This window comes from Bos grunniens, chromosome 19 (genome assembly GCF_055505025.1).
Source record: "Bos grunniens cultivar Pamir isolate PY7600 chromosome 19, Bosgru_T2T1.0, whole genome shotgun sequence".
NCBI classification, from domain to species: Eukaryota; Metazoa; Chordata; class Mammalia; order Artiodactyla; family Bovidae; genus Bos; species Bos grunniens.
Window position 1 is genome coordinate 23,180,223 of NC_141183.1, and position 24,657 is coordinate 23,204,879.

At 50.4% G+C, this 24,657-nt stretch overlaps 2 protein-coding genes across 17 annotated transcripts; both read left to right on the forward strand.

Annotated features, from left to right (window-relative positions):
- Nucleotides 1-1,557: 1,557 nt before the first annotated feature.
- ORMDL3 (ORMDL sphingolipid biosynthesis regulator 3) lies at nt 1,558-7,886 on the forward strand. Of its 3 annotated transcripts, none has more exons than XM_086357867.1 (4): nt 1,558-1,748; nt 4,812-5,011; nt 5,699-5,850; nt 6,271-7,886. In XM_086357867.1, the coding sequence occupies exons 2-4, from the start codon at nt 4,838-4,840 to the stop codon at nt 6,404-6,406; spliced, it is 462 nt and encodes a 153-aa protein (XP_086213993.1). In that variant the 5' UTR covers nt 1,558-1,748; nt 4,812-4,837; the 3' UTR covers nt 6,407-7,886. The 3 variants fall into 3 exon arrangements, with proteins under 3 accessions (XP_086213993.1, XP_086213992.1, XP_086213994.1); XM_086357866.1 differs by having other exon boundaries at nt 1,558-1,674; XM_086357868.1 differs by lacking the exon at nt 1,558-1,748 and adding an exon at nt 1,952-2,222.
- Nucleotides 7,887-8,040: 154 nt separating this feature from the next.
- GSDMB (gasdermin B) lies at nt 8,041-20,894 on the forward strand. 14 transcript variants are annotated; one of them, XM_086357844.1, is made up of 13 exons: nt 8,161-8,683; nt 9,398-9,577; nt 9,921-10,163; nt 12,378-12,470; nt 13,833-14,004; nt 15,851-16,022; nt 16,698-16,782; nt 17,303-17,341; nt 18,407-18,433; nt 19,270-19,430; nt 19,533-19,671; nt 20,045-20,115; nt 20,557-20,894. In XM_086357844.1, exons 3-13 carry the CDS (start codon nt 9,935-9,937, stop codon nt 20,698-20,700), a joined length of 1,332 nt encoding a protein of 443 aa, XP_086213970.1. In that variant the 5' UTR covers nt 8,161-8,683; nt 9,398-9,577; nt 9,921-9,934; the 3' UTR covers nt 20,701-20,894. The 14 variants fall into 14 exon arrangements, 13 of the variants coding, with proteins under 13 accessions (XP_086213969.1, XP_086213970.1, XP_086213980.1 ...); XM_086357852.1 differs by having other exon boundaries at nt 8,544-8,683; nt 13,833-14,016; XM_086357853.1 differs by having other exon boundaries at nt 8,549-8,683; nt 9,393-9,577; nt 13,833-14,016.
- The last annotated feature ends 3,763 nt before the right edge of the window (nt 20,895-24,657 follow it).

The window sequence follows — 24,657 nt, forward strand, 5'->3', positions numbered from 1 at the left end:
GCTTGGAACCAGTCTGGGTCACTGAACTTCAGACAGGAAATTGGCAAAGATCAGAGAGCTTGATCAACTATGGGGAGCATGAAAGACTCCCAGAGAAAAGTGGAAGGAGTCCAGTAGGTGCATTTTGGGAAAAATAAGAGATTTTTTTCCCCCCCTCAGTACTGGGGAGGCCTCTATGGAAGGACAACACGCAGTTTTTGCTTATTTCTTCAGAAGGGGCCTCCACCAACCAGCAGGAACTTCTGTAAGGCCCAGGCACAACTGTTTAAGACTCTGGGTGACTATTCAAGTCTTGGGCTGAGTGCTCTTGAGCTACTGGCCCTGGAAATACTTCAGAAGCTGCCTGTTCTTCTGCCCTGAGTGGTTCAGATATCCAGCTGTTGGGTGTCCAATAGGTCCCTTAGGGGCCCACTCCAGCTTTATGACAGCTGTTTCCTGGCAGCCGCCTGGTGAGAGGGTAGGTGAGGTCACAGAGGAGTGCTCCCCAGGTTCCCTGGACCAGCATTCTCCTTTCTGTTCCCTCACCTTCATTCCAGTGTGTGTTCACAGCCAGGCAGGTTGGCCAGTCGTGACATCACCTGATCCTGCTATTCCAGCCCCACCGGGCATAGAGTGGAATTAGAAGCTGGGGCAGGGGAAGTAGAAACTATTCAAACAAGGCCCTCTTGGTGACATGGAGAGTGGGAGTGACCCAGGAGACCTCAAGAGTCCTTTAGTTCAGCCTCCTACAGAAACAGCTTTCTACAATATAACAGTCGCTTTACAAACATTCTTTTGAATTCCCACAACCTTAGAGGTAGGTTTTCACAGGTATGGAATTGGAGATTAAGACAACTTATTTGCTGAGGGTTACACTGCTGGTGAAGCAGTGCCTGCTTAGTCTACTTGGCAGGAAAATCTGTGCCCTGGCCGCAGAGTTCTGAGCAGAAAACTGCAGACCCCAGAGCCACCCCAAACCCACACCGCTGACCTGGGACTGGGACTCAGGGACCTGGTTATTCACCAGGGTGGCTTCCCAAGTCACATGTCTTCTTCCCACGTCTCATGTGGGAAGGCCAAAGATGAGACCTGGCCCAGGCCTGCCTGGGTCAGGTGTAACTGAGCAGCAGACAGGCTGTGGACTTAGTTCTCTGACCTCCAGACTCTCATACTAACCAATATCGCGAAAAACCCGCTTCCAGGAGGGCCCGACAGGGTCTGAGCCAGTAGTTGTCTGGAGGGCCAGAGGCAGCGAAGTGTAGTTGAAAAACTCTGACTTGGGGTTAGAATTTCTGGGTTTCAGTCCAGGCTGGACCTACGGCAAGTTACTTAAAACTTAAAGTTTCCTCATATGCAAAACCGGGCAATAGTAAACTCCACAAGAAGCACGCTGACGCCAAAACAGGCATTGTTGTGCGTCAAAGCAATACCAGCTGACCTTTGTTTCGCGCACTGTTGAAACCTGCGGGCGGCCCCAGAGAGCCCTGGGCTGGAGCAGGGGTAAATACTACAACTCCCAGGAGGCTGCGGGCGGCCCGGCGCTGGGCGGTGACGTAATGGGGGCTGGCGCGGGGCGCTGATTCGGCCCGAGCTGCCAGCGGGGTGGCTGCCGCCGCGGCTCATTACAGCTGCTGGAGCAGCAGCGGCCCCCGCCCCCGGGCACCCTTCCCGGGCCTCGACCTCCGGCCCCACACGGTGAGTCCAGTCGGGCGGCCTTGGAGTGGCCAAACCGGGAGTATCCTGGGGCTACAGGAGGGACGGGAAAGGAGGTGGGGGCTTGTTGGGGAGGCGCCCGGGGTTGGAGGGGATCGGGACAGGGAGAGTGGAGGTGGCGGGGGTGCATCAGCCGCGGGGTGGGGGTGCATCAGTCGAAGTGATACCCAACGGGGAAAGTAGGGGCAGGAGGCAGGGGATGGGGCGTAGTGGAGAAGCGCTTGGGCTGGGGATGGGGGCGGGGAGAGGCTGGGCTTCGGGGATAAAGGTTTGGCCGCTTCCAGCTGGGTGAACGTGTGGGGGTGGGGCTCCGGACGAAGCCAGGCTCCGAGTGCGAGGTCCCAGGCTGCGGGGTGGAGCGGAGACCCCCACTTCGTCTCGAAGTCCCACTCTGTAAACCCCAACAATAGTGCGGACTCCGCCTCCTCGCCTCACCCTCTCCCCGTGCTAGTAGGGGTTCGCTCCTCTTCTCGCCTTCTTTCCATCCCCACCGCCCTCCCGAGTCCGGGAGGAAGAGCTGGAGCTAAGTGGTGAGCGACGGTGGTGGCCCTGCGGGTTGTGGGGGTGGGCAGAAAGTGGCTTTGTGTCAGGGACTCCCCGCTGGGGTCCAGGTTGCAGGCTCCTATGCTTTGTGCTCCTCACCCAGAAGGCGAAAGATTTGCTGCCCTTAGTTGGGGGAGAGATTAGGAAGCAGCTCACCTGGCCGTTGGCACTGTGGTGTTGGCTTAGGTGTCTGACAGACTGGGCAGAGATATTTGTGTAGGAGCCAGTAGGAAAGGGGAGGAAGGAGTGGGAAAGAGCTGCCAGCAAGAAAGTAGTTAACAGAACAGAGTTGCTGCAGGCTTTGGTTTGAGTCAGGTTATGAAACCACCTCGGGGATTGACGCGGGCAGACACCTGCTAGTTTAGCGGCAGAACTTTTCAGCCTCAGCTGCTGTGAGCTTACTTTGTGTCTGTCAGCGTCTTCTTCCCATTTCTCCCCTTCTGGGCCAGGGGCAGTTAGGTTACTTCACTAATGGAAGTGGTGTGTACCCTTAGTCACACAAAAGTCTCAAGAGAGCTTTTCTTAGTTTATTGCTGCCAGTCTTTCCCTCAGTTCATTGACTTTTCTATCTTTTCGGGGGGAGGGGGAGTCTCCTGGGAATTTCTGCTCTCAGGGCACCTGGTGTTCAGGCTGCAGAAAGAAGCTTCCCAGGGTGTCAGTTGAAGCCGTAAGTCTGAGCCCCCCCGAGACGCCTCAGACTTTGCTGGGTGCCCTGTTACAGCCAGAAAGGAGTGTTGAATCATCTGGGACTCAGCCAGGCTCTTGGCCCTCCCGGACAAAACAACTCTGGAGGGCTAGAGGTGTTGCTACTCCTTTATCCTTGTAGGTCTAGATTAGGGAGAAGTGGGGAAGGGAAGTAGTTTCTGGTCCTACTTGGGGAACTCTCTCCCTCTTCTTCGTCAGTAGTTAAGCCCTTCGGGCCGTCACTTCCTAGACGATCTCTCCACCCTCCACTCCCTTTCCACCAGGTGGAGGCTTTTGTGCAGTAGGTTTCCCAGGAGCTGTGTTTGGGTAACTGAAGCCCTAAGGCCCTGGAAAGGTAAACAACCGAGCCAGTCCTGGTTTTCTAGTTCCCTGGGTTTCTCTTAGGCCCAATTATCCAACCTAATGGGTTGAGCTCATGGGCCCCAGGAGCATGACTGCTTTGGAGCCTTCGCATGTATGTTTGTATGTTGGGAAGGTGTGTTGTGGGTCTCATTTCCCCTGAGGTCTCTAAGCTTGGAGCCATCCGAGAGGAGGAAACTTGTTCCCATTATCCTGGAAGTAGGGAACTGATCCTTGAGAATTCCAGCTCCTATGCAGTCTCTGTGATCCCACTCAGAGATAGAGGGAACCAAGTTGGGGGGTGGGGGTGGGGTCCTCGCAGCAGAGTTGGGGGATGACCTTCTGAGCACTACCAGGATACCCTCACCTGGAACCCCTTTCTGTATCCCCAGGAAAGATGGGGCTGTTACCATGGTGATGACCTTAGGGTCTTTATTGGGCAGGATCTCCCCTTGGCTCAGGAGGTGAGCCAGTACAAAGGTGTCATCTGTTCCCACCTCTTGCTGGTCAGAAGGCCCTCAGAGATCTGGGGACAGCTGAGCTCTGGACAAGGGGCTGCTCGTTTCCCTCCTTACCTGCATCCAAGAATGGGCTGGGCTGCATGGTTTCATGGGCAGCCAGGGAAGCCCTCCGGGTTCCCCTTGCTAAAGGGCCTCTGCCCTTGGAACTGGGCATAGGAAGGCATGGTGCTAATAACTTACACTTGGAAACAGATACTCGGAAAAGAGGCCCAGGTGAGGATGGGTAGGCAGAGAGGGAAGGGGGCAGGAGAGAGGCTGTAGGTGTGTCCCTGGGAGAAGTCTGTTAATGTGGGCTCCAGGCGCCCATGGGCACTGTAGACATTGGTCATGTTCACTGTCCTCGCCCCTCCTCTGGTAGGGAAAAGGGCCGAGGTGGTTTGGCAGGAAAACGGGTGGCACCAGGAGGGCTAGCCTGAGTGGCTGCTAAATGGATAAAACATCTGGATGGGTGGTTTTGTGTCCCCAAGAAGGCAGCTTCCAGGTCTGGGCAAAGGTTGTCTCTTGTCTGTTTTTTCTTTTCTTCCTTTTCTCTCTCTTTCTACCCCCGCCAATCCTACTGAGTTAGGGTGCAGGGAGACCCAGGATACTTCATCCATTACTGCCTGTTCCTTCTCATAGGGAGAGCAAGGGGTTCAGCGGTGGAGATGTGTCATATCAGACCCTCAGTGAGATGGAGTACAGCAGGGGTTATTGCTGAGTGATTGTTAGGGCACGGGCCTCTTCTCCCCTGCCCTGGGCTTCTTGGGCAGAAGGGTCCCCAGAGGGTGAGATTGCAAGACAGGCAGTGGTTTCTTTGCTCTGGGGCTGGATGCCTGTTGATGGCCTGTCCACCCAGGCAGTTCCAGTGCCTGGAAGGGCACTGTCCTGATTGGGTGATGTACAGAGCAGCCTGGTGTTTGTCCCAGCCCAGCACCAGGAAATGGATAAAGTCTGCCTCCCTGCAGAAATTGGAAGGTGTGAGGGAGCAGGGAAGGCGGTGTGACCTGTCTTGCCTGTGCTGCTTGTTTGTAGGACAGTGGCAGGAGAGGGGCAGCAGGATGAACGTGGGAACAGCACACAGCGAGGTGAACCCCAACACGCGGGTGATGAACAGCCGCGGCATCTGGCTCTCATACGTGCTGGCCATCGGGCTTCTCCACGTCGTGCTGCTCAGCATCCCCTTTGTGAGCGTCCCCGTTGTCTGGACCCTCACCAACCTCATCCACAACATGGTGAGGGCCTGCCCGCTGCCTGCCTTTGGTGGGGTGGGGGTAGGGGACCCTCCCCCCGAGACGTGGGCCAGATGTCAGGGTGACATGCTGACTTCAGTCACCAGAGTTCTCTTCTTTCTGCCCCACCCCCCATTACTGGAATAAAATCTGCAGGTATGGCCACACCTCTTGGACGGGGTGGCTTATGGATTGGAAGAGAGGGTCATCAAGAGCTGAGCTAAGGACCCCAAAGAGTCTGCAGCACTTGGATGCCTAGCCTGGGGCAAAAATGCCTCTTTCCCCAATCAAGGTCCTTCTCTCTTGCCCCTCCGTGCTCTTTCACTACCTGCTTGCTCCCTGGTACTCTTGGCGGGCAAGCAAGACCTGGTTCCTTTCCATCATCTGGCCTCCCCACAGCTGGCGCAGGAAGCCTAGCCCCGGGCTGGAGAGACGGCGTCTCCTTGCTGGTTCTATGTTTGACTCCTCCCCGGGAATTCTCCTCATGCCAGGCCTGCCCTCTCACCCAATGGGTCTCCTTATTCTCTGGCCAGTCTCCCAGCTGCTCCAGCCTGACCTCCGGCCCGCATCCCCCTGCCCAGTAGATGGGGCTCCGAATCACTGGGAGCCCATGTCTGTGACTGGGGCAGAGGAGCTGAGCTGGAGGGCCCTTGGCGTTCTGTGTCCTCTAATGAAGGCCCCTCCCTCCAGGGCATGTACATCTTCCTGCACACAGTGAAGGGGACACCCTTTGAGACCCCGGACCAGGGCAAGGCGAGGCTGCTCACCCACTGGGAGCAGATGGACTATGGGGTCCAGTTCACCGCATCTCGGAAATTCCTGACCATCACACCCATCGTGCTGTGAGTGCCTTGGGCAGAGGAGGATGCCAGTGGAAAGGCCAAGGCCTGGGGAACCCTGGGGCCCTGCGAGGCTTAAACCCCTCGCCAGCTGTGGCGCTTGACATAGGAATGACCAGAGGAAGAAAGGCTGGGGTGCCCCTGGGTCTCATGCTGGGCTCAGGTTGTGACTCCCTGGTCCTGTCTGTCCTCTGTTGGAGCTTCCTTCCTGCCACTGAGTTTGGTCCTCAGGTCTGGGGTAGAACACGGGGCCTGGGTCAGCAGGAGCTTCTGTAACTGGGGGGATCTTACCACCCTACTTCAGTTCTGGGGGGTCTTTGCCGTAACCTCTCACTGTCAGAAATGTCTCCCTCAACCAGGGAGGGGGGAAGAAAGGGACCTTTCAAACAGAGTTTTATACCTCCTCCCAACCTCCCCCTACAGGTACTTCCTCACCAGCTTCTATACCAAGTACGACCAGATCCATTTCATCCTCAACACTGTGTCTCTGATGAGCGTGCTCATCCCCAAGCTGCCCCAGCTCCACGGAGTTCGGATTTTTGGAATCAATAAGTACTGAGGGCGCAGCCCCTTCCCCTGCCCGGGATGGCGGGGAGGGGTCGAAGCCTGGGCTGCGATGCTGAAGACAGAAGGAGCCTCTGGTAGCCGCCAGAGACGGGGGTTGAGCCTCCGGGCCCTAGTTTTCTCCTCACTTCCCCCAGTAGCAGACTTGAAGTAGCTTTTAGTGGGTTGGGGTGGGGGCCCCCTGGGGCTCTGACCCCTTCTGATTTTTTTTTTATTATCTTTTCCTTTTGCCTTTTGGATAGAGACTCTGTGGGGGTGTTCATGAAATGGGCTAGGCTTCTGGGCTGAACACAGACCTGTGAGGTTGGGGCAAGAGAAGCCCCCTGCTCACTTGCTCATCCTCAGACTGCTAAAGCACTTTAACCCCTGTGAGCGGGGCAGAGGGGACGGTACAGCTTCTAGTTTGTTTCACTTTAATTCTTAAGTCTTTAGAATGACACTTCGTGTGTGCTTGTATCTATGAAAGCAACCGTGTGGCAGCACCTCATCGCTCTGTGTAGAGAATTGACTAATCCAAGTCAGATGGCTCTCGCATGACCCACCTGGGGTATTGGGTAGGAGTGGGGAGGGTAAGGAGCAGGATGGTGGGCTGGATGTGGGTGGCCTGGTCCCAGGGGTGAGGGGCCAGGGCTGCAGCCATCCTGGCCCTGGGGGAGGGAGTTGGGGGCAGGGGTGGGATACTGAATTGAGTCTTAGAAGAATGGGGCCAGGTAGCAGCTGGGATTGGTGTGAGGGGGGTGGGTGGTGGGGACAGACCCAACCTCATTCTTTCAGAAGTGGTCTGGGAGGAGGGGCAGAGTCAGAGGGATCATTTACCCCCAACGTGGCGGGGTGATACATTGGTAAGGAGGCTGCTGTGGATCTGCAGCTCCTGGGTGGCGTGGCGGGGCGGAATGGGTGGGAGAGGCCCGTGAGTCATCGAAAGCCCAGGTCCAGTGTGACACTGTCTCTGCGGTGGTGGTGGGGGGTGGCGTGGGGATGCTGCACAGCAGCAGTGCTGCAGCCCTTCCACAGACCTTCTCACGCAGACGGGGCCTGGGCCACGGCCTCTCGTGTGGCATGCACCTGTGGGGTCATCAGGTCACCGCCAATTGGGTTTGGTGGGCTAGAGAGTCCTGCATGGTCCCCGCCTAAGCAGGACAGTGGAGGGAGCAGGGAGTGACCTGTGGGGGCTGTCCACTCAGGCTGAGGAGGCGAGGCGGGGCGGGACCAGAGTGGAGCTGCCTTCTCCCCACCCCCGCCATCTGACTGGGGTGTGTGTTACTTCTGAGGTGTGGGTACCAGGGCCTTGAGGGAGCAGTGGGGGTTGAGGGGGGTCACTGGCCCTGTTTTCTGCCTCTCGGTCCCCCCAAGCCCCACCCCATGTATCATAGGGAACTTTCACCTCAAAATCTTTCTAAGCAAAGTGTGAATAGGATTTTTACTCCCTTTGTACAGTATTCTGAGAAATGCAAATAAAGGACAATGTGTTCCTATTTCCCCAGAGTCTGGCCTCTGCTTCCTGGAGGGCTCTGGAGGAGGGGCGGGGGGAGGGCAGTGTGGCGCATGGGTCCAACCCTCTGCCTGGACGGTAGGAGGGCCCCTGGGACCAGGAGAACAGGGTGAAGGGGCTGGTGGCGAGCTAGCCGAGGCAGCAAGCTGGCCAGAGTGCAGCACTCTGCTCTGGGACTTTGCCTGGCTGGTCCTTAGACAACTTACGCCTTTGGGCTTGGTTGGCTGAGCCAGGCCGGGCTGGCAGAGGGAGAGTTTGTGCCACAGCCAGGGAGGGTGTCAGTTCAGCCATAGCTTCATAAAGAAGCCAGAGTCCCAAGGGGTGTCCAGTCCTTTCCTCTGAATTCCTCCCTCTGAATTCCTGTCACTTCCCCTGCCTTGGAGGGCGGCTTCTCCCCTTGGTCTCTCTGTCCTCAGAGGAAACTTCCTGCTTCCTCCTCCCTCCACGAGCATGAGTGGGAGGGAAGAGGACGTGAGGCTCACCTGCCAGGGAGGGGCCTTTACAGCCTGTTCTGTGCAGTATAATCTGTGTCTGTCTGTCTATCTCCCACCTTCCTGCTCCCTGGGTCCTTGAGGAGGGAAGAGTCAGTTTCTTACCTTTGACCTGTTGTCCAGCCATAATGTGGCTTATCTAAAACTCTGAGAGGTGGGGCACCTGGCTCTCCAGTTCTTTTTTTTTTTTTTTTTATTTCAGTTCCCATATTATATAGTCCCAAGACACAGTGGCCAGGAACTGTGCAGAGACCTTACACAGAGGGGATTCTTACAACCTCCAGTTTTGGTGAGTAGCTGAGGACAAAAACGAGGTGTGTGGCCCCTGAGATGGATCCGTAGGCCCTGGGCACACCCTTTCCATAATCCCAGAGGGATTCCTAGGTGGAGAATGAGTTGAGAGTTGATCACCATGACGGGGGCAGGAGCAGAGAAGGGAACATGGGTGAGGGGTGAGCAGGTGCCTGCGTCAGCCAGAAGGGAATTAGGGGAAGGTGGCCAGGAAGCCTGTGGGGTGTGGTCTGGCCTCAGGAGGGTGGCAGAGGAGCCTGAAGAAAGGGGAAAAGATCTGAAAAGGAAGGAGGGGCAGAGTGACTGATGGAAGAGGAGAGAGTAGGAAGGATTTGGAGGGAAGAGAGCCTGAGGGCTGCAACGTGGTGGGGATCAAAGAGCTGCTGCTGATGAGAAATGAGGAGGGGCAGCCGTGTCAGGCTGGACTGGTGGTGGGCCTATGGAAGGTCCTGCAGGGCCGGCAAGTGGGGAGGCACAGGGGCCAAAAGTAGGCCAGGGAGAGGGTGAAGCAGAGAGTGGGTGGCGGGAGATGTCCCAGGTAAGGTTTTGGGATTCATTTGCTTTTAGCAAGTATGGGGGGATCCTTCAGAAGGTGACTGGAAACGGAGGAGATAGGACTTGGGGGTGGGGGGCTGTCCAGGATATCCAGCTGCAAGCCACTGTTTAAGTATAAAAGTAGGGTACTACCCTTTCTGTTTCCTTCTGAGACCAGTTTATCACCATCTTACTGGGAAACGGTGGGTAGGGGCACCCATCCAACTGCCTTCAGAACAGGAAGGGAGGGAGGCCCAGGAGTCAGAGCCAAGGGAAGAAGTCGTCTGTTGGGGTTGGTAACGTGAGGTCTGCACCCAAGCCCTTCATCTCTTCCTGGTTCCTCTGTTCATCAGCACTGGTAAGGTTTGGGGATGGTGGGCCTGCCTTCCCACCCATCAGGTCCCTCTGAGCAAGGGGCAACTCTGCTGTGGGAGACTCAGAAAACAGGTCTCACTTTCCTTTTGGGGCAATCGCCATTCCAGCTTTCCTCCAGAAGGGTTCTACCAGCCATGAGGAGAGTCTGGCATTTGTGATGATCATTCCATCTGTGTAGTAAATGCCACACCTTCTAGAAACAGGGAAGCCAAATCATTCCAAGTTCTGATTGGCCTAGAACTTTTGGATCGGCCAAAAATAGAAGATCAAAAAACCTGAACCAATATCCCCCTGCCCCCAAACTTCAATTGGCTTCCTATCCCCAGTTGGTCCAGGCACAATGCCCACGGTATTTGAGTCAATCTCAAGAGCTGTGGTTAAAGAGATAGACACCAGTGGAGAGACGATTGCCGTCAGAAGCCTCAGCGATGCTGACAAATTCCACTGCTCCTATCTGGTGAAGAAGAGGAGACGTTTCTTTGGATATCAGTATGACAAGACAAACCTCACCCTGAAGGACATCCTGGAGTGTGAAGTACCATTTGATATGGTGGTTCCTGAGTTGCAAGGTCAGTATGAGGTGGTGAGAGACTTTGCCCACTCCTACTCTACCCCTCTCTCAGGGCCCCATTGCTATCAACCAGGTCAGCCAGTCAAAGAAACCGTGGAATTTGTATATACACATCCGTACACCTCAACTTAAGAAATGTTCAAGAGAGCTGCATGGGGAGAAGGGAATAGGGGAAGTGTCAGTTTGTTTTTCTTGGAAACTATGCCTAAATATTCTTTTTTCCTATTTTTTCCCTTTGTAAATAATTCGCTTTTAAATTAGCTAAGGTCTTCTCATGTGTTTATAAAATTAATCATTTAAACGTATAAATAAACGGAAACAATTTGCTTAGTGGTTAAGAAAGGACTCAGGCTTTAGAACTGGGGGACATCTGACTTCAAAACCTGGCTCCGCCACACTTATCAGCTGGGTAACCTCTGAACAAGTTGCTTTCTCTATGCTTGTTTCCTCATCTGTCAACTTGAGAAGACTGTTGCAAGAATCAAATGAGGTAAATTACGTAAATCATTTACCACTGTGCCTGCAAGAAGGAGCGTTCAATCAAAGTTCGCCCCAGACTTTCAGCTGGTGGCAGTTATTATTATTAGCCCTTCCTGTTCCCTGGGGATGACGGTTGAATGGGAAGTTGCCGGTCAGCAGAACTCTGTAAGGGTTCAGAGGCCTTAGGAGAGAAGTCTGTCCCATTCCCCTGCTTCCAAGCTCAGCGGTTCCCAATTCTTGGGGTTTCTTGGGTTTCAGAAGCCCCAGGAGAGGTGTCAATGAACCTTCTCTTGGAGACTTTATTACGGCGTCTCACGCCTCATGGTGAGGAGTTTTACAACTCAGATATCTCTACCAAAATCCTTTTGGTTCTCCCCAAGAGGTGGAAAAGAATTCTACCACCACCACTGTATAGTTACCTGCCACGTATGACTGTTATGTGATCCAGAACAGTACCCAGATTGCTCAGAGGTGGTGGGCTTTTCCGCAAGTGGAGTTTAGTTCAGCAAGCAAGCAGCTTTAGGAAAATTTCAGATTAACGTTTTTCAAAGACTCTGAGTCGATTTTCTGAAAATTGAGTTGCCAAGAGTCAATTTACTAAAAGCTAGTTCTCAAAAAAATAAAAATCAGGGACTTCCCTAGTGGTCCAGTAGATAGGACTCTGAACTCCCACTGCAGGGGGCACAGGTTCGAGCCCTTGTAGGGGAACGAAGGTCCTGCGTGCCGCTCACTGTGGCCACCGCCCGTCAAAAAAAAATCAGACAAGTTCTTTGAAAAAAAACAAAACAAAACTTTAAAGCAGGACTAGGATGTTTTGCAATGATCATATTATTCTCCAGGGGCAGGGGCAAGTTTAATTATGGAAAATTGATGAGGTTAACTTCCTTTAAGGGAAATTCTATCTGTTTGTATAAAAAATTCAAAGACAGAGGTGAAACCAAACTTTAAAAAAATTCTTAAGAATGAGGTGAGCTGATCATTTAAATTGATTTTTAGCAATTTGACCTGCTTCTTTTTGAAACATTATTATTTTAAACTATTTGGTGTGGATGGTGTACATAGGTTTTTTAAAAATTAAAGTCCATTACCTGATGTGAAGAGCCAACTCATGGGAAAAGGCCCTGATGCTGGGAAAGACTGAAGGCAGGAGGAGAAGAGGGTGACATAGGATGAGATGGTTGGAAGGCATCACCGACTCGATGGACATGAGTTTGAGCAAGCTCCGGGAGATAGTGAAGGACAGGGAAGCCTGACGTGCTGTGGTCTATGGGGCCGCAAAGAGTCAGACAGGACTGAGTGACTGAACAGCAACAAAGTTATACTCAGATTTCTTTAGTTTTATTCAGATATCTTTGGTTTTCATCTAGTGTCCTTTTGCTGTTCCAGGATCCCATCCAGGACATCGTGTTACATTTAGCTGTCGCGTCTCCTTAGGCTCCTCTTGGCTGTGACAGCGCCTCAGACTTTCCTTGTTTTTAACGGCCTTGATGGTTTTGAGGAGTACTAGTCAGGCATATTATAGGATGCCTCTCTACTGAGATTTGTCTGACTTTTTTTGTCTCTTAGACCTAGGAAATGAGTTTGGGGGCCGGGGAAAAATTACAAAGGTAAAGTACTATTCTCACCACATCATGTCAAGGGTTTGCTGCTGTTGTTGCTTACCCACTGGGCTCCTCCATCCATGGGATTTCCAGGTAAGAATACTGGAGTAGATTGCCATTTCCTTTTCTAGGGGACCTTCCTGATTCTGGGATCAAACCTGCATCTGCTGCATTGCTGGAGGATTCTTTGCCACTGAGCCACCTGGGAAACCCTCATAACAAGGGTACATATTGTCAACAAGACTTATCACTATTGATACTGACCTTGGTCACCTGGCTGAGGTAGTACCTGTCAGGTCTCTCCATTGTCACGTTATTCTTCTGCACTGCCCCTCTCCATACTGTGTGGGCTCTGTTGCATGGCTTGTGGGATCTAGTTCCCCAGCCAGGGATCAAACCCGTACTCTCTGCAGTGGAAATATGGAGTCCTAACTATTGGACCAGGGAATCCTCCCATACTGTAGCCTTTGTGTGCATGAGGTTTGATTTTTCTTTCTTTCTGATAAAGTACACCAAATTTTACGTTACTCAAGAAACAAATGGGCCCTGAGACATTAGCGTCACACACACAGGACTGATTTCAGGCATTGTTTCTAGGTCTGGCATGTTTCCACCAGTTTCAAAATGCATTTTTTTCTCTAGAAATCCAGGCCCACCCCTAAAATGCAGCAGTAGATGCTCTCCTGCCTCTGTAGGCTCAGAACGGGGAGGTCTGAGAGAAAGGCACTCAGCTTGGCAGCATCTCCACACACTCACCACTAACTCTGGGGCAGCAACAGACTCGGACTCCAGGCCCTTATGCAAGGCCTTATGTAAGGCTGGGCAGAGTCCATGTCCCTGGGCAACTTTCCAGAGTTGCCTTACTTTACACCTGTTCAGGTCACACAAACACAGAGAGTGAACTCTGCTTAATTTTTATTTCCCAAAGGTTGTGTTCATTCCCTCAGTCGTGTCCAACTCTTTGTGACCCCATGGTCTATAGCCCTCCTGGCTCCTCTGTCCATTATTCTCCAGGGAAGAATACTGGAGTGAGTTGCCATTTCCTACTCCAGGGGATCTTCCCGACCCAGGGATTGAACCTGAGTTTCTTATTGTCTCCTCTATTGGCAGGTGGGTTCTTTACCACTACCGCCAGCTGGGAAGCCAGGTGGTCAGGGGCTCCTGATTCTTTCGCTTTACTTTTCTTTGTTTCATTTCAGCCTCTCAAATGGTTTAATAGGACTAGCTCACATTTATTGAGCATTTAGCAGTGTGTTAAGTGCTTAGCTGCATGATTTAATCTCCTCAAGCACTGGAAGCACGTACTATGAATATTCTCCTTGTATAGATGAGGAAACAGATTCAGAGGTAAAGTGACTCACCCAAGGTCATTTGGTAAGACTGTGGCAGAGTGGGCTCCAACCATGGTAACTTCCAGGGAGAACAGCATTGGCTGGAGAACCATGGCTGGAAGACTTGCTCAGAAGAGAAGAGGATCATGAGGGGAGCCCAGGATGGGGCGCATCAGCAAGGATCTTCTAGAGAGAGAGTTTTGGGTCAGCCTCAGTGAAAATAACGACATTGTGACCTTACCTTTCTCTTTCCAGGTCAAGGTGATAACTTTGAAATTCTGGACGTTGTAGACTCAAAGGGAAGTTTGGCAGTGAAATTTCACCCCCAAATGACATTTAAAATAGCATTCCACATTTTCCAGGAGAAGAATATCAAGTTAGAAAAGAGCGAGATACCCCAGGAATTCCTGGATTCCCTTAAGAACAAGTGAGGCTGGAGGTGGGCAGTAAGGGGGAAGAAGAGAGGGAGAAGCCCATATTTTGGGGCACCTAGGCCATCGGAGGTGGGGAGCCCTGGCTGGTGCTGCCTCCCACTCCCTACTCCCAGTACCCCTCGCCCCTGCAACCCAGTCCTTACTCAAGCATGCCCTCCTCTTCTCCAGCCTTTGCAAGCCTTCTCATTCGTCCAGAACCAGCCTCCAGGAGCCCTTCTTCTGAGGTCCCCAATTCACTTACTTTCCTGCTGTTCTTCAGGGTAACTGATGACTCTGACTTGGCGTAAACTGGGTGGTTTCGAGACCACTCTCCTCTGTTTTCTTAAACCGTGTTGCCCAAATCTTCATTTTGTGCTTGTTTCACTTTGCTTTGTGGCAAGTCAGTGGTTTCCATGTACCTGTCCCTCACTGCAATAAGAACAACCTGTTACCAGGGACCGTCTTTACTAACCTCTCTGTTTATCCCCAGCACATGGTAAGTACTCAAGAAGAGAGATGAGGTGAAGCACAGTGAAATCAAAGCACCCCGGTTGAACATTTCCTGCACAGGAAGTGCCATCACCCCACCCCACCAGGGTTGCACCCATCAAGTGCTACAGACATTCTAATAGCTGAGGGCATGGTCCTTCCAAGGGACTCCACCAGCCTTCCCCCTCAGCAGTTATGTTGTGGCTGGTATTGGTGTCTTCTCCCCTAGCTGGAATTGTTGGAAAGTGTGGATGGTTCAGGGAAAGGGGCCCCTCTGTTTTCCCGGGCTAGCCCTCCCCCAGCAGGGTGGATGCCTTTTGTTTCCCCTTTTTAATTAAGAACTGAAAGGCTTACAGTGAAATTGTACTGGTCCTTTGACCTGCTCCTACCACCACAGTCTTGCTGGGGAGGGGCCTTTGCTGAGGGAACTCTTTTTTTTTCTAGAATGCATTGTTTCTAGGGTGAGGCTATGTTGAGTGTATAAATAGAGTTGTGTGGGGGCAGGTAGGTAAAGGAAGGTCACCAGAGGCAAGGATGTAGGTAGGTCTTTTGACTGCAAATACCAGAAGTTCCATCAGGCTGTTTTAAGTCACAAAATGAATTTCCTTGTGTGTTGGTCGCCCAGTCGTGTCTGACTGCGACTCCATGGATTGTAGCCTGCCAGGCTGCTCTGTCCATGGGATTTCCCAGGCAAGAATACTGGAGTGGGTTGCCATTTCCTTCTCCAGAGGATCTTCCTGACCCAGGGATTGAACCCAGGTCTTGTGCATTGCAGGTGGATGCTTTACCCTCTGAGCTACTAGGGAAGCCCACGAATTCCCTTATGGAATCAGAAATGGCACATGGACCCCAAAGGTGGACAATGCGCAACCAGGTCCCAGAGACCCATGTAGGGAGCTGGGACCGCTTCTGAGAGAAGGGGCTGCTGTGGACTGGGCACATGCCCATCTCAGTGCTGTGAGAAGGGCACAAGCTTGGGACTTACACAGACCGGGGTTTGAATCCCAGCTCTGTGCTTATTTGCTGTGTGACCTTGGACCATTCGTGACCTGTCTCTAAGCCTCAGTTTCACATGAAAAACAGATGCAAGCCTGCCGATATCATAGGGGTGTGGAGAGGATTAAGTGAAATGACGTGTGAAGTATTTCACTGTGCTGGCATACTCTAATCTTCCAGAGATGCTAGTGGGTTCCCTTCCCACTTTGCACCCCCTTCCCCCTCCATGGTGGGTTAAGTGAACTCTGACGGGTTCCACGTTCCTTGGTTTTCCGGCCTCGGGAGCACTTACTCTCAAATAGAGAGTAACTGGTGGGGAGGGAGAAATGTGCCTAGGAGGTGGGACCCCACTCATTCCCCCTTTACTCCCTCCAGGAAGCTGAAGAAGGAACTGCCTCCTTCATTCCAATCAATCCAGGCGAAGAGAGAAGACCTGTATCTAGTGACAGAAACTCTGAAGACAAAAAGGACTGAAACCCTGAAATATGAAACGCAATTTGGTTTTCAGATCCTGTTGAAAATGTTTGGTTTCCAATGTAAACACAAGGTTAGGATCTCTGGAGACAGGGACTGTGGGCGAGCCAGCTTGGCTCACACACTGCAGGTCAAGGGCTGCCAGCCCAGATACCAGGCTCCTCATCTCTTCCTCTAGATTTTTCTGAGCAGTCTTGCCTGCTCCTTGGCCTTCTTACAACTTCTCTTCTTGCCCCAGGAGAGTATATAGCATCACACAGTCTCCCCTTTGACTCTCTGGCAATGCTCTGTTTTCATTTGCTTCATAGCGCTTCCCATGGCTCATAATTACACTGGTATTTCTTGCTTGTTCCTTGTCTTCCTCCCATTTTAGGAGGCAGGACAACAGGAGCCATGTCCTCCATAAATTTTTTTTTTGGCCACACCATGTGGCTTGTGGAAATTTAGTTCCCCAAGCAAGGATCGATCCCAGGCCCCTGGCAGTGAAAGTGTTGGGTCCTAGCCACTGGACAGCCAGGGATTTCCCCATAAATATTTGTTGAGTGAAATGGAAATGAAGTCAGACATGGATTCAAATATCAACTCTGCTATTGTGAAATGGGCTCATCTGCTGACCCTCTCAGAGCCTCGGTTCTCTCATCTGTAAATTGAGGGTAACAATGTCTACCTCCTGGGATTGTTTGGGAGATCAGGCACGGTAAGTCTGTCAGGAACTGAGGGGTCAATCTACATTGCTCCTTTTTCCTAGCACCAAAAGGAAGTGACCATCACCCCTGAGAAGGTCCTGGCCTATCAGGTAAAGCAGCTTGTCTTCCCCAGCGCGGAGAGGATGGGTAAGCTAGGCCTGGTAGGGTTGGGGGGTGGGGTAGGGGAGCTGAACACATGAAGAAGGTGGGGGTCAGTTCAACTGGGGTTTGTGTCAGTCTATAGGGGTCCTGGTGGCCTGGATGGTGGGAGGAAGTTTCAGGGACTGGGAAGAAGGATGGAAGGTGTTGTTGCTTAATCACTAAGTCATGTCCAGCTTTTTTTACAACCCCATGGATTGTAGCCTGCCAGGCTCCTCTGTCCATGGGATTTCCCCGGCAGGAATACTGGAGTGGCTTGCCATTTCCTTCTCCAGGGATCTTCCCAACAGGGATCGAACCTGTGTCTCCGGCATTGGCAAGCAGATTCTTTACTGCTGAGCCACCTGGGAAACCCAATTCTTCCCTAGAGGTGTTAGCTCCTGTCTCTCTCCCAGAATTTATTTTTCCTGTTGGTTGGGGTGGGAAGACTGGGGAGATATTAGAGAGAGGAACTTAGAACTGGGCTTTCTAACAACTGATCTCTCTTTCTATCTAAAAACTGGTTTAGATATTTGTTTCTTGGACAAAACCAGATCCTTTCCAGAAGGTGAGTGACTGGGCCTCCTGTTCATCATTCTAGAATGGGCAAGGATACTGGGTTTAAAAAGAGGATAGCAAATGACCTGGAATTATAGAGTCATCAGTGCTGAGAATGTAACAGGATGCACTCAAGTTTGAGCCACGGTGAGGGCAGGAGGAAAATCTGCCTGTTGGAGAAGTAGGTTGGATTGCATGCTGGCCTAGGGTTTCCAGGTTCCGCCAACTCTGACCTGCTCTGTGTAGGTCAGTGGGCTGGATCCTGGGTTCACAGTCCTTACTGAAGGCCTATTGGCTTACAGAGCACAGTTGAATTGCCTGGCCCGTTCTCACACAGCACCATGAGCACTGGACTAGGAGTCAGACAGTCTCAGGGTCTTGTCCTGGCTCTCCCGCTCACTAGGCCTACAGCCCCCAGACTCATGGTTGTACTAACCTTAAAATGAACTAGGACTAGACCAGGAGACCTGTATGATTCTGTGTGTGGCTTCCTCTGGCCTTTCAGTCTTTCCCTGAATCCCATAAGGGTTGTACTGCCTAAGATCCCTTGTGAAGGAGTGGAGCGAGGTATGGCTTCCTCTGGCCTTTCAGTCTTTCCCTGAATCCCATAAGGGTTGTACTGCCTAAGATCCCTTGTGAAGGAGTGGAGCGAGGTCTAGGTGGAGTAGAACACTCAAGAGAAATTACTGAAAGTTGTAGAAGCTGCACGTTCAGTTCTGGCAAGGTCTTACTAGCTCAAGTGAGATTCTCCATCACAGAAGAGTCCAGTTCCTGCCGTCACCCACATTTTCTGAGTGGCTAAGGGCATGGTGCTTCTCTCTGGACTTCCCTTTCTCCTTCAATCATCTTAGGCATATGCCTATGGCTGCCTATCTCTGAGTGTAGGAAGGGGTCTGTAAATATAGTACTTTGTCATTTATACACCATGATGAGGACGCAGGCTCCCCAGCATAGGCAGTGAGGGCTCAGAGTCTAGAATTGAGAACCCCCACCAGTGGGACAAGAATGTCCATGGGGTGGGCTGGGGTGGAGGTGACCTGAGGACTCACTGAGATTATTCTTCCTCTCTTTGCAGAGAAAGATGGCGGTTCATCTTGGTTGGGTAAGGATGGGGAGGCCAGCTATGTTCAGGGTAGCTGCACTCCTCACCTTTGAGCCCTCTGGCCCCAAGGAATGCAGCTCAAGTGGGACAGCTGAGTGTGTGTGTGTGCGTGTGTGTGAAGCAAGAATGTTGGGAGGAGAAGGGTAGTGCGTGTTCAGTCGCTTTAGTCATGTCCGACTCTGTGTGACTGTAGCCTGCCAGTCTCTTCTGTCCATGGGATTCTCTAGGCAAGAATACTGACGTGGGTTGCCATGCCCTGGAGAAGGGAAGGGCAGTGCCAAAAGTAGGTTTCCACTTTAGAGGTTGCATCTGTCTCCTCTGAACACTGATTCTCACTGGTACACAGATATCACCTGAGGGAAATGTTGAAAGTAGTGATAACTGAGTTCCACCTCTGGAAATTCTGATTTAGCTGATCTGGGGGTGGGGCCTGGTCTGGGCACTGGGAGTTTTAATTACTCTGCAGGGGATTCTTATGCACAGTCAAGACTGAGAACCACTGTTCTAACTTCCTCTAAATCCTCATTACTCCTATTGTGGTCCAAAGCTTGCACTTTGAATGGCAAGAACTACATAAGCTTTGATTTCCTGGCGGTGGAGAAGAACCGGGGGTTGGTACTAGACTGAAGGTGAGCTGGGAGGTGGAAGTGGGGTCAGCAGAAGGCAGTGATGGTGGGTGTCTATCTGCTTCATGTTAACAGAAAAAGACTAGAAGAAGGGAAGTTACAGAGAGGTGGTCTCCAGAAGAAAGATAGATCAAGAATGGGGTCTGGGGGGCCTTGGTAATGGAGCTTTCTAGGCTGGAGGGATTGGGTTCTTAATTTCTGCCTCTACAGGGAAGTCCTTGAATTTGGAGAATTTCCGAAGCATAAAAGAGAGGGTTCAGGACATGGTGCGAGTCCTCCAGGATCTCACTCCGGAGGAGCAAAAAGAGGCGCTAAACTGCTTCACTAAGTGCCTCAGCAGTGAAGAAGAGCTGCAGGATCTAGAGCAAAGAGTAAGAGGCCCAAGGAAGAAGAGGGCAGAGAGAGGGAGGGACGAGTGGGGAGACATCTACTCTGATGGGACTGGGCTCCTCTCTCCCATCTCCTGGTCCTAGGTGTCTGAGGTCCAGTGCTCCGGGGAGCTACAGATGAACAGCCCAGCGAATTCTCTCATAAGCAGTCTTTTCAACGCTGCTGGGGTCTTGATAGAGGCACGCGCAGAAACCATTTGGGATGTCCTGGATGCCCTGATGGGTGAGGAGGGGCTTGGATATAAGCTGGCGTGGAGGACATGCTGAGCAGAGGGACCTGTGGGGAGTCAACTCTTGGGAGGAAGGGGGTATCACTGCCTTTTACATTTTTGGGGGCACAGACTTCACACTTCACAAACCAGCCATCTTCCGCAGGCCAGGGATGGAGGGACTGCTTCCTCTTTCCCCATGGTGCAGTCTCCGACCTCCTGCAGGCTAAAAGGAAAGCAGAAACCCAGTGGGAATTACCCCCGTCTAGCCACACTGGGGTTCTCTGGAACCTCCTGTGATGCTTGTCCTGGGTCTGATCAGACAGCGAAGCCCTGTCCCACTGTGTGCCCTGCCTCTCTGCTGACCACCCCCTCTCTTGTCTCCAGAGCTGTCTGAGTACCGGCAGTTTGTTGCTGAGGTCCTAGATAAGGGGGAACTGCGCCCTGTGAAGGATGAGGTAAGACAGCTGAGCGCCCAGGTCCTAGTGGAAGTGACTGCGCATGCTCTCAAGGGACCCAGAAACCTCGATGACCAGTCCCTTCCTACTTCATAGTCCACTGCCAGCTCACGTCTATGCAGCTGGTTTGTGGCAATTCCCTGGACATGTAGTTTTCAGGACAATTCAGGATGGGGTCTTTAGGCTCTGTTGTTTGCCTGTGGGCAAGAGAGGGGGTGGGAAGCTACTAGATCCAGGAGGGCAATTGGCCCTATGTTGATGCATCAGCAGTGTCTCTTACCATTTGGGAGTATGAGGCTCCCCAGGCTCTCCAGGAAAGTGTGCCATGGTGGATTACAGCCTCTGCTATGGACTCAGGACTAAGGGGTATGGACACATAGTTGCCATTTTTGGTATATTTCCTTGTTCTCAGCTTTTATAGTCTGGTGGGTTTCCTTTCAGGTGGAGTCCATCCTGGAGGAGAACCGGTGTGAGGGGCCCCTAGATGTGAACTGTGATCCTGAGGCACGGACTCTCTGTGCCCTGTATGTTGTTGTCTCCATCCTGTTGCAGCTTAGTGAGAAGCCCACCTCTGTGTCTTCCTAAGCATTCTCCCCACCAGCCTCTGAGTGCTCTCCTCCCCAGTCCGTCCTCATCATCGCTAATCTCAATCACCAGAATGATGTCTTTAAAATGAGCTGCTATTCTTTGATACATCCCATTCACTACGATACTGTCCAAAAATCAGCTAGATTGTAGGCATGAACTTCTGATTAAAAGTGGGAGACTAATCATATTAATTACCTCTCTCTCTCTTCAAATTTCACTAAATGACAATAAAGTGATGGAAATGATAGAAACCCACAAGGAATAAAGAGAATTAGGCAGCTGATAAGGGATTTCAACACATCTTTGGAAGCGATTAAAGGAGTGGTAAGCTAGGAGCCTCGCGACTGAGGAGTGTGGAGGAGTATAGGAGGAGCCTGCTGGTTTTCATCATAAGCCTTTTAGTTCTAGTTAATATTTTTCAAGACAATAATTAAAAGAAATATGTACTTGTTGTAAAGCATTTCAGATATTGCTCAAAGTCAAAGGTAAATGTACCCTGTGATCTCCCTTCTCTCTTTAATATAACCACTATGCACATTTTAGGGTATGTGAACATTTTTTTCTGTTGGGCAGTTTTAAAAATGGTAACTTAAACAAACTAGGATGAGATGGCATACATCTGGTTTGAATCTATCTTTTGAACTATTTATTTTTACATTTACATTTGTAAAAATATTATATGCAACAGGAATTCTTATAAGTGCTATTGGAGTGTAGCTTGGTCCACTAATTTGGAAAACTTTAACAATATCTACTAAAGCTAAACATATGCCTATGACTCAGCAGCTCCACTTCCTTGGCATATACCCAAGAGAAATGAGTGCCCGTGTTCACCAAAATGCTTGCATGTATAAAAACATCAAAATAAGGGCACTAAGCTGCAAACTATTCAAATGCCCAGTGCCATTAGGATGGATACATATATTGGGCTATACTCATGCAATAGAAGAGAACAAATTACTGCTACATGTAACAACATGGATGGCTCTCACAGACAGAATGCTGAGCAAATGAAGTCAGCACAAAAATGCACATTTGTGTTTGGGTCCTCTGAGAAGTAGGTGCCAAAATGGAAGCAGATATGCAAGAAACTTATTAGGGGAAAAGCTCGTGAAGAATAAAGAGGGAGGGAACAGGAATAGATACGGCAAAACTTCAGATCACATGATCTAAAACCTGTGAAAGGAGAGGAGGAGGGAGAGACTGAGTAGGAAGAGTCTCAGACGACAGCACAGTCTGAGCATCTCTGCCAAGCCAACCAGAGCAAAAGCAGTCTGCCAGAGGGCTCCCCATCAGGCAGGAGGGCCAGGCGCTGGGACCCCATGCTCAGCTTTCGGCAGAGAGCTGCTCAGGAGAGGCTCAGGAGGCAGATCTATAGTAGGGTGGATTAGAGGTCCTTCATCAAGCTGCTTCCTACAACAGGTTCTCCTAAAGAAAATCCGGGTGGTGCCCTCTGTGAGACTGTATGATTCCATTTATATGATGCTCAAGAACAGACAAAACAATGGTGGTAGAAGTCAAAATAGTGATTATCTTAGTGGGGACGTTATTGCCTGGGAAGGGGCATGAGGGAATCTTCTGGAGTGCTGGAAATATATCCAGATTCACTGAGCCAACATTTAAGATCAGGATATGTTAATGGAAGTGTATTACACATCAATGAGAAAGGCTTGAAAAAGTACATATTATATAGCTCCATGTAAATGCGGTGAAAACAACCCAAACTACACGGTGGTGGAAGAAGTCACCACAGTGGTGGCCTTGGGGGGTGCAGTATGTCTGGGAAGGGGCAGTACTGACAAGCTCTTCTGGAGCACTGGACATATTTTATATCTTGATCTGGATAGTGGCTACATGGATGTGTAACCACGTTTACATGTGTAAACATTTATTAAGCTAAACACAAGATCTGCACACTTTACTGTGAATTATCTCAATAAAAACTTAAAAAATATAATGAAAACACACGAGAACAGATTTGAGCAGTACAGAGGAATATTAACAAATGAAGTAAAAGTTTCCTCTCAAACCCCTTAACCCTATCACCTGGTCTCACTTCCTTGTGATAGCCATGTTAATAATTTTAGTGTTTATTACAACTAAAAATGACATTCTTGTATTTATTCTTGATTTATTAATTTTGAAAGAAAGTGAAAGTGTTAGTTGCTCAGTTGTGTCTGACTCTTTGAGACCCCATGGACTATATGTAGTCTGCCAGGCTCCTCTGTCCATGGAATTCTCCAGGCAAGAAAACTGGAGTGAGTTGCCATTCCCTTCTCCAGGAGATCTTCCTGACCCAGGGATCCAACCCACGTCTCCTGCATTACAGGCAGATTGTTTATCATCTGAGCCATGGGTAGTATCTATTGATTACCCAGGATTAAGGATGAATGTTGTGAAAAAACAGACACTGAACAAGAAGTTCAAAGTAGGAAAGTGTTATAAAAAATACAGGGTACTATGAGAGTGTTTAATAAAAGGTAACAGGGTGGTCCCATCTTACCTCTGACAGTCTTTTTCCCTTTTCCTTAAATGCTGATTCTAGCCATGCCAAACTATTGGTCTTCAATTTGAATATGACATGCACTTTTACAATGCTGTGATTTTTTTAATACAGGTTGCATTCTTCCTCTGCCTGGATTACCTTCACCTACCATATCCACTTCTTAAGCTAAGGCTTAAATATCTCTTTTTCAGTATTTATCCCAGTTTCCCAAAGATTTTGGTTACTTCTTCCTCTGACTGACCCAGAGCATGTTGAATACATTTCTACTAAGGCCTCATTATACCATACTGAAATTATTAACACATATGTCTGTTCCACTGATGTGAAAGCTTCTGGAGAACAGGCTTTACTTTAAATTTTACTTTTCTTTACTGAAAAAGTGAAAAGTGAAAGTCACTCAGTCGTGTCCGACTCTTTGCGACCTCATGGACTATACAGTCCATGGAGTTCTCCAGGTCAGAATACTGGAGTTGGTAGCTCTTTCCTTCTCCAGGGGATCTTCCCAACCCAGGGATTGAACCCAGGTCTTTAACAGCTAAGCCACCAAGGAAACCCAAGAATATTGGAGTGGGTAGCCTATCCCTTCTCCAGGGGATCTTCCCAACCCAGGAATCAACCCGGGTTTCCTGCATCGCAGGTGGGTTCTTTACCAGCTGAGCCACTTTACTAGGGCCCTTTTCAAAAGTGCCTTTGAGTTGGGGGAAGTTTGGGAGACACATTCAGAATTTCATGAGGCTGTCTCAACCAGTTGTCATTAAGATTTTTTTTTCCGTCCTCTTAGAGTGCAAGCAAGGGACTACTTGCCTAAGGGAGATTAAACTAACCCAGAAATCTGAGGTTCATATTTGATCTGCTGATTTCTCTCCTTTTCATCTCACATTTCTGATTCCAGAATGAAACTCAATACATTAATTGCTAAGTCTGTAAGGAATTTCCTGCTCCAGAAGCTGAAACTGGGGAAGGGGATGGTTTTGAAATGCGGACAGTTAGAACAGTCATTATTTGAGCTTGGAGGGATGTGAGAGATTCCACTAACTCTTACTCATTCTTCTGAACTCTTAGCTCAAGCAGTATCCACTTCTGACAGTTTCAACATCTCTCCAATCTGAGCTAGAGACCCTGTTGGGAAGGAAACCATTTTGGAAAAATGCAAGTTTAGCCACCTTAGGATAGATAGAGTTGGATGTCAACATGTCTTGGAGAAGAGGGAAAACTACCTTGCAGGTAACAAATTGAGGAATTTATTGATTTTGCTCCTAAGATGGAGGAGAGGAACATTGAAAGGAGAGAATGGAGCTAAGGAGAAGCACAAGAAAGGCAGAAAGAGACTGAGACTAGATGAAATAATAAAAACTTCTCGATGTGGAACAGGTGAAAAACACTCAAGAATGGTGATGCCAATCTTGTTTCTGGTAGTGTCAAGCTAGGTTATTTATTATCCTGGTAAA

Excerpts from the sequence above, each read along its gene's own strand:
- ORMDL3 (XM_086357867.1), top strand. The coding sequence starts at position 4,838 with ATGAACGTGGGAACAGCACACAGCGAGGTGAACCCCAACACGCGGGTG. Across the intron at positions 5,012-5,698 it reads CCAACCTCATCCACAACATG|GGCATGTACATCTTCCTGCA; the intron begins GTGAGGGCCTGC and ends CCCTCCCTCCAG. Across the intron at positions 5,851-6,270 it reads ACCATCACACCCATCGTGCT|GTACTTCCTCACCAGCTTCT; the intron begins GTGAGTGCCTTG and ends CTCCCCCTACAG.
- GSDMB (XM_086357843.1), top strand. The coding sequence starts at position 9,935 with ATGCCCACGGTATTTGAGTCAATCTCAAGAGCTGTGGTTAAAGAGATA. Across the intron at positions 16,783-17,302 it reads CCCCAGCGCGGAGAGGATGG|ATATTTGTTTCTTGGACAAA; the intron begins GTAAGCTAGGCC and ends AAACTGGTTTAG. Across the intron at positions 19,431-19,532 it reads TGCAGGATCTAGAGCAAAGA|GTGTCTGAGGTCCAGTGCTC; the intron begins GTAAGAGGCCCA and ends TCCTGGTCCTAG.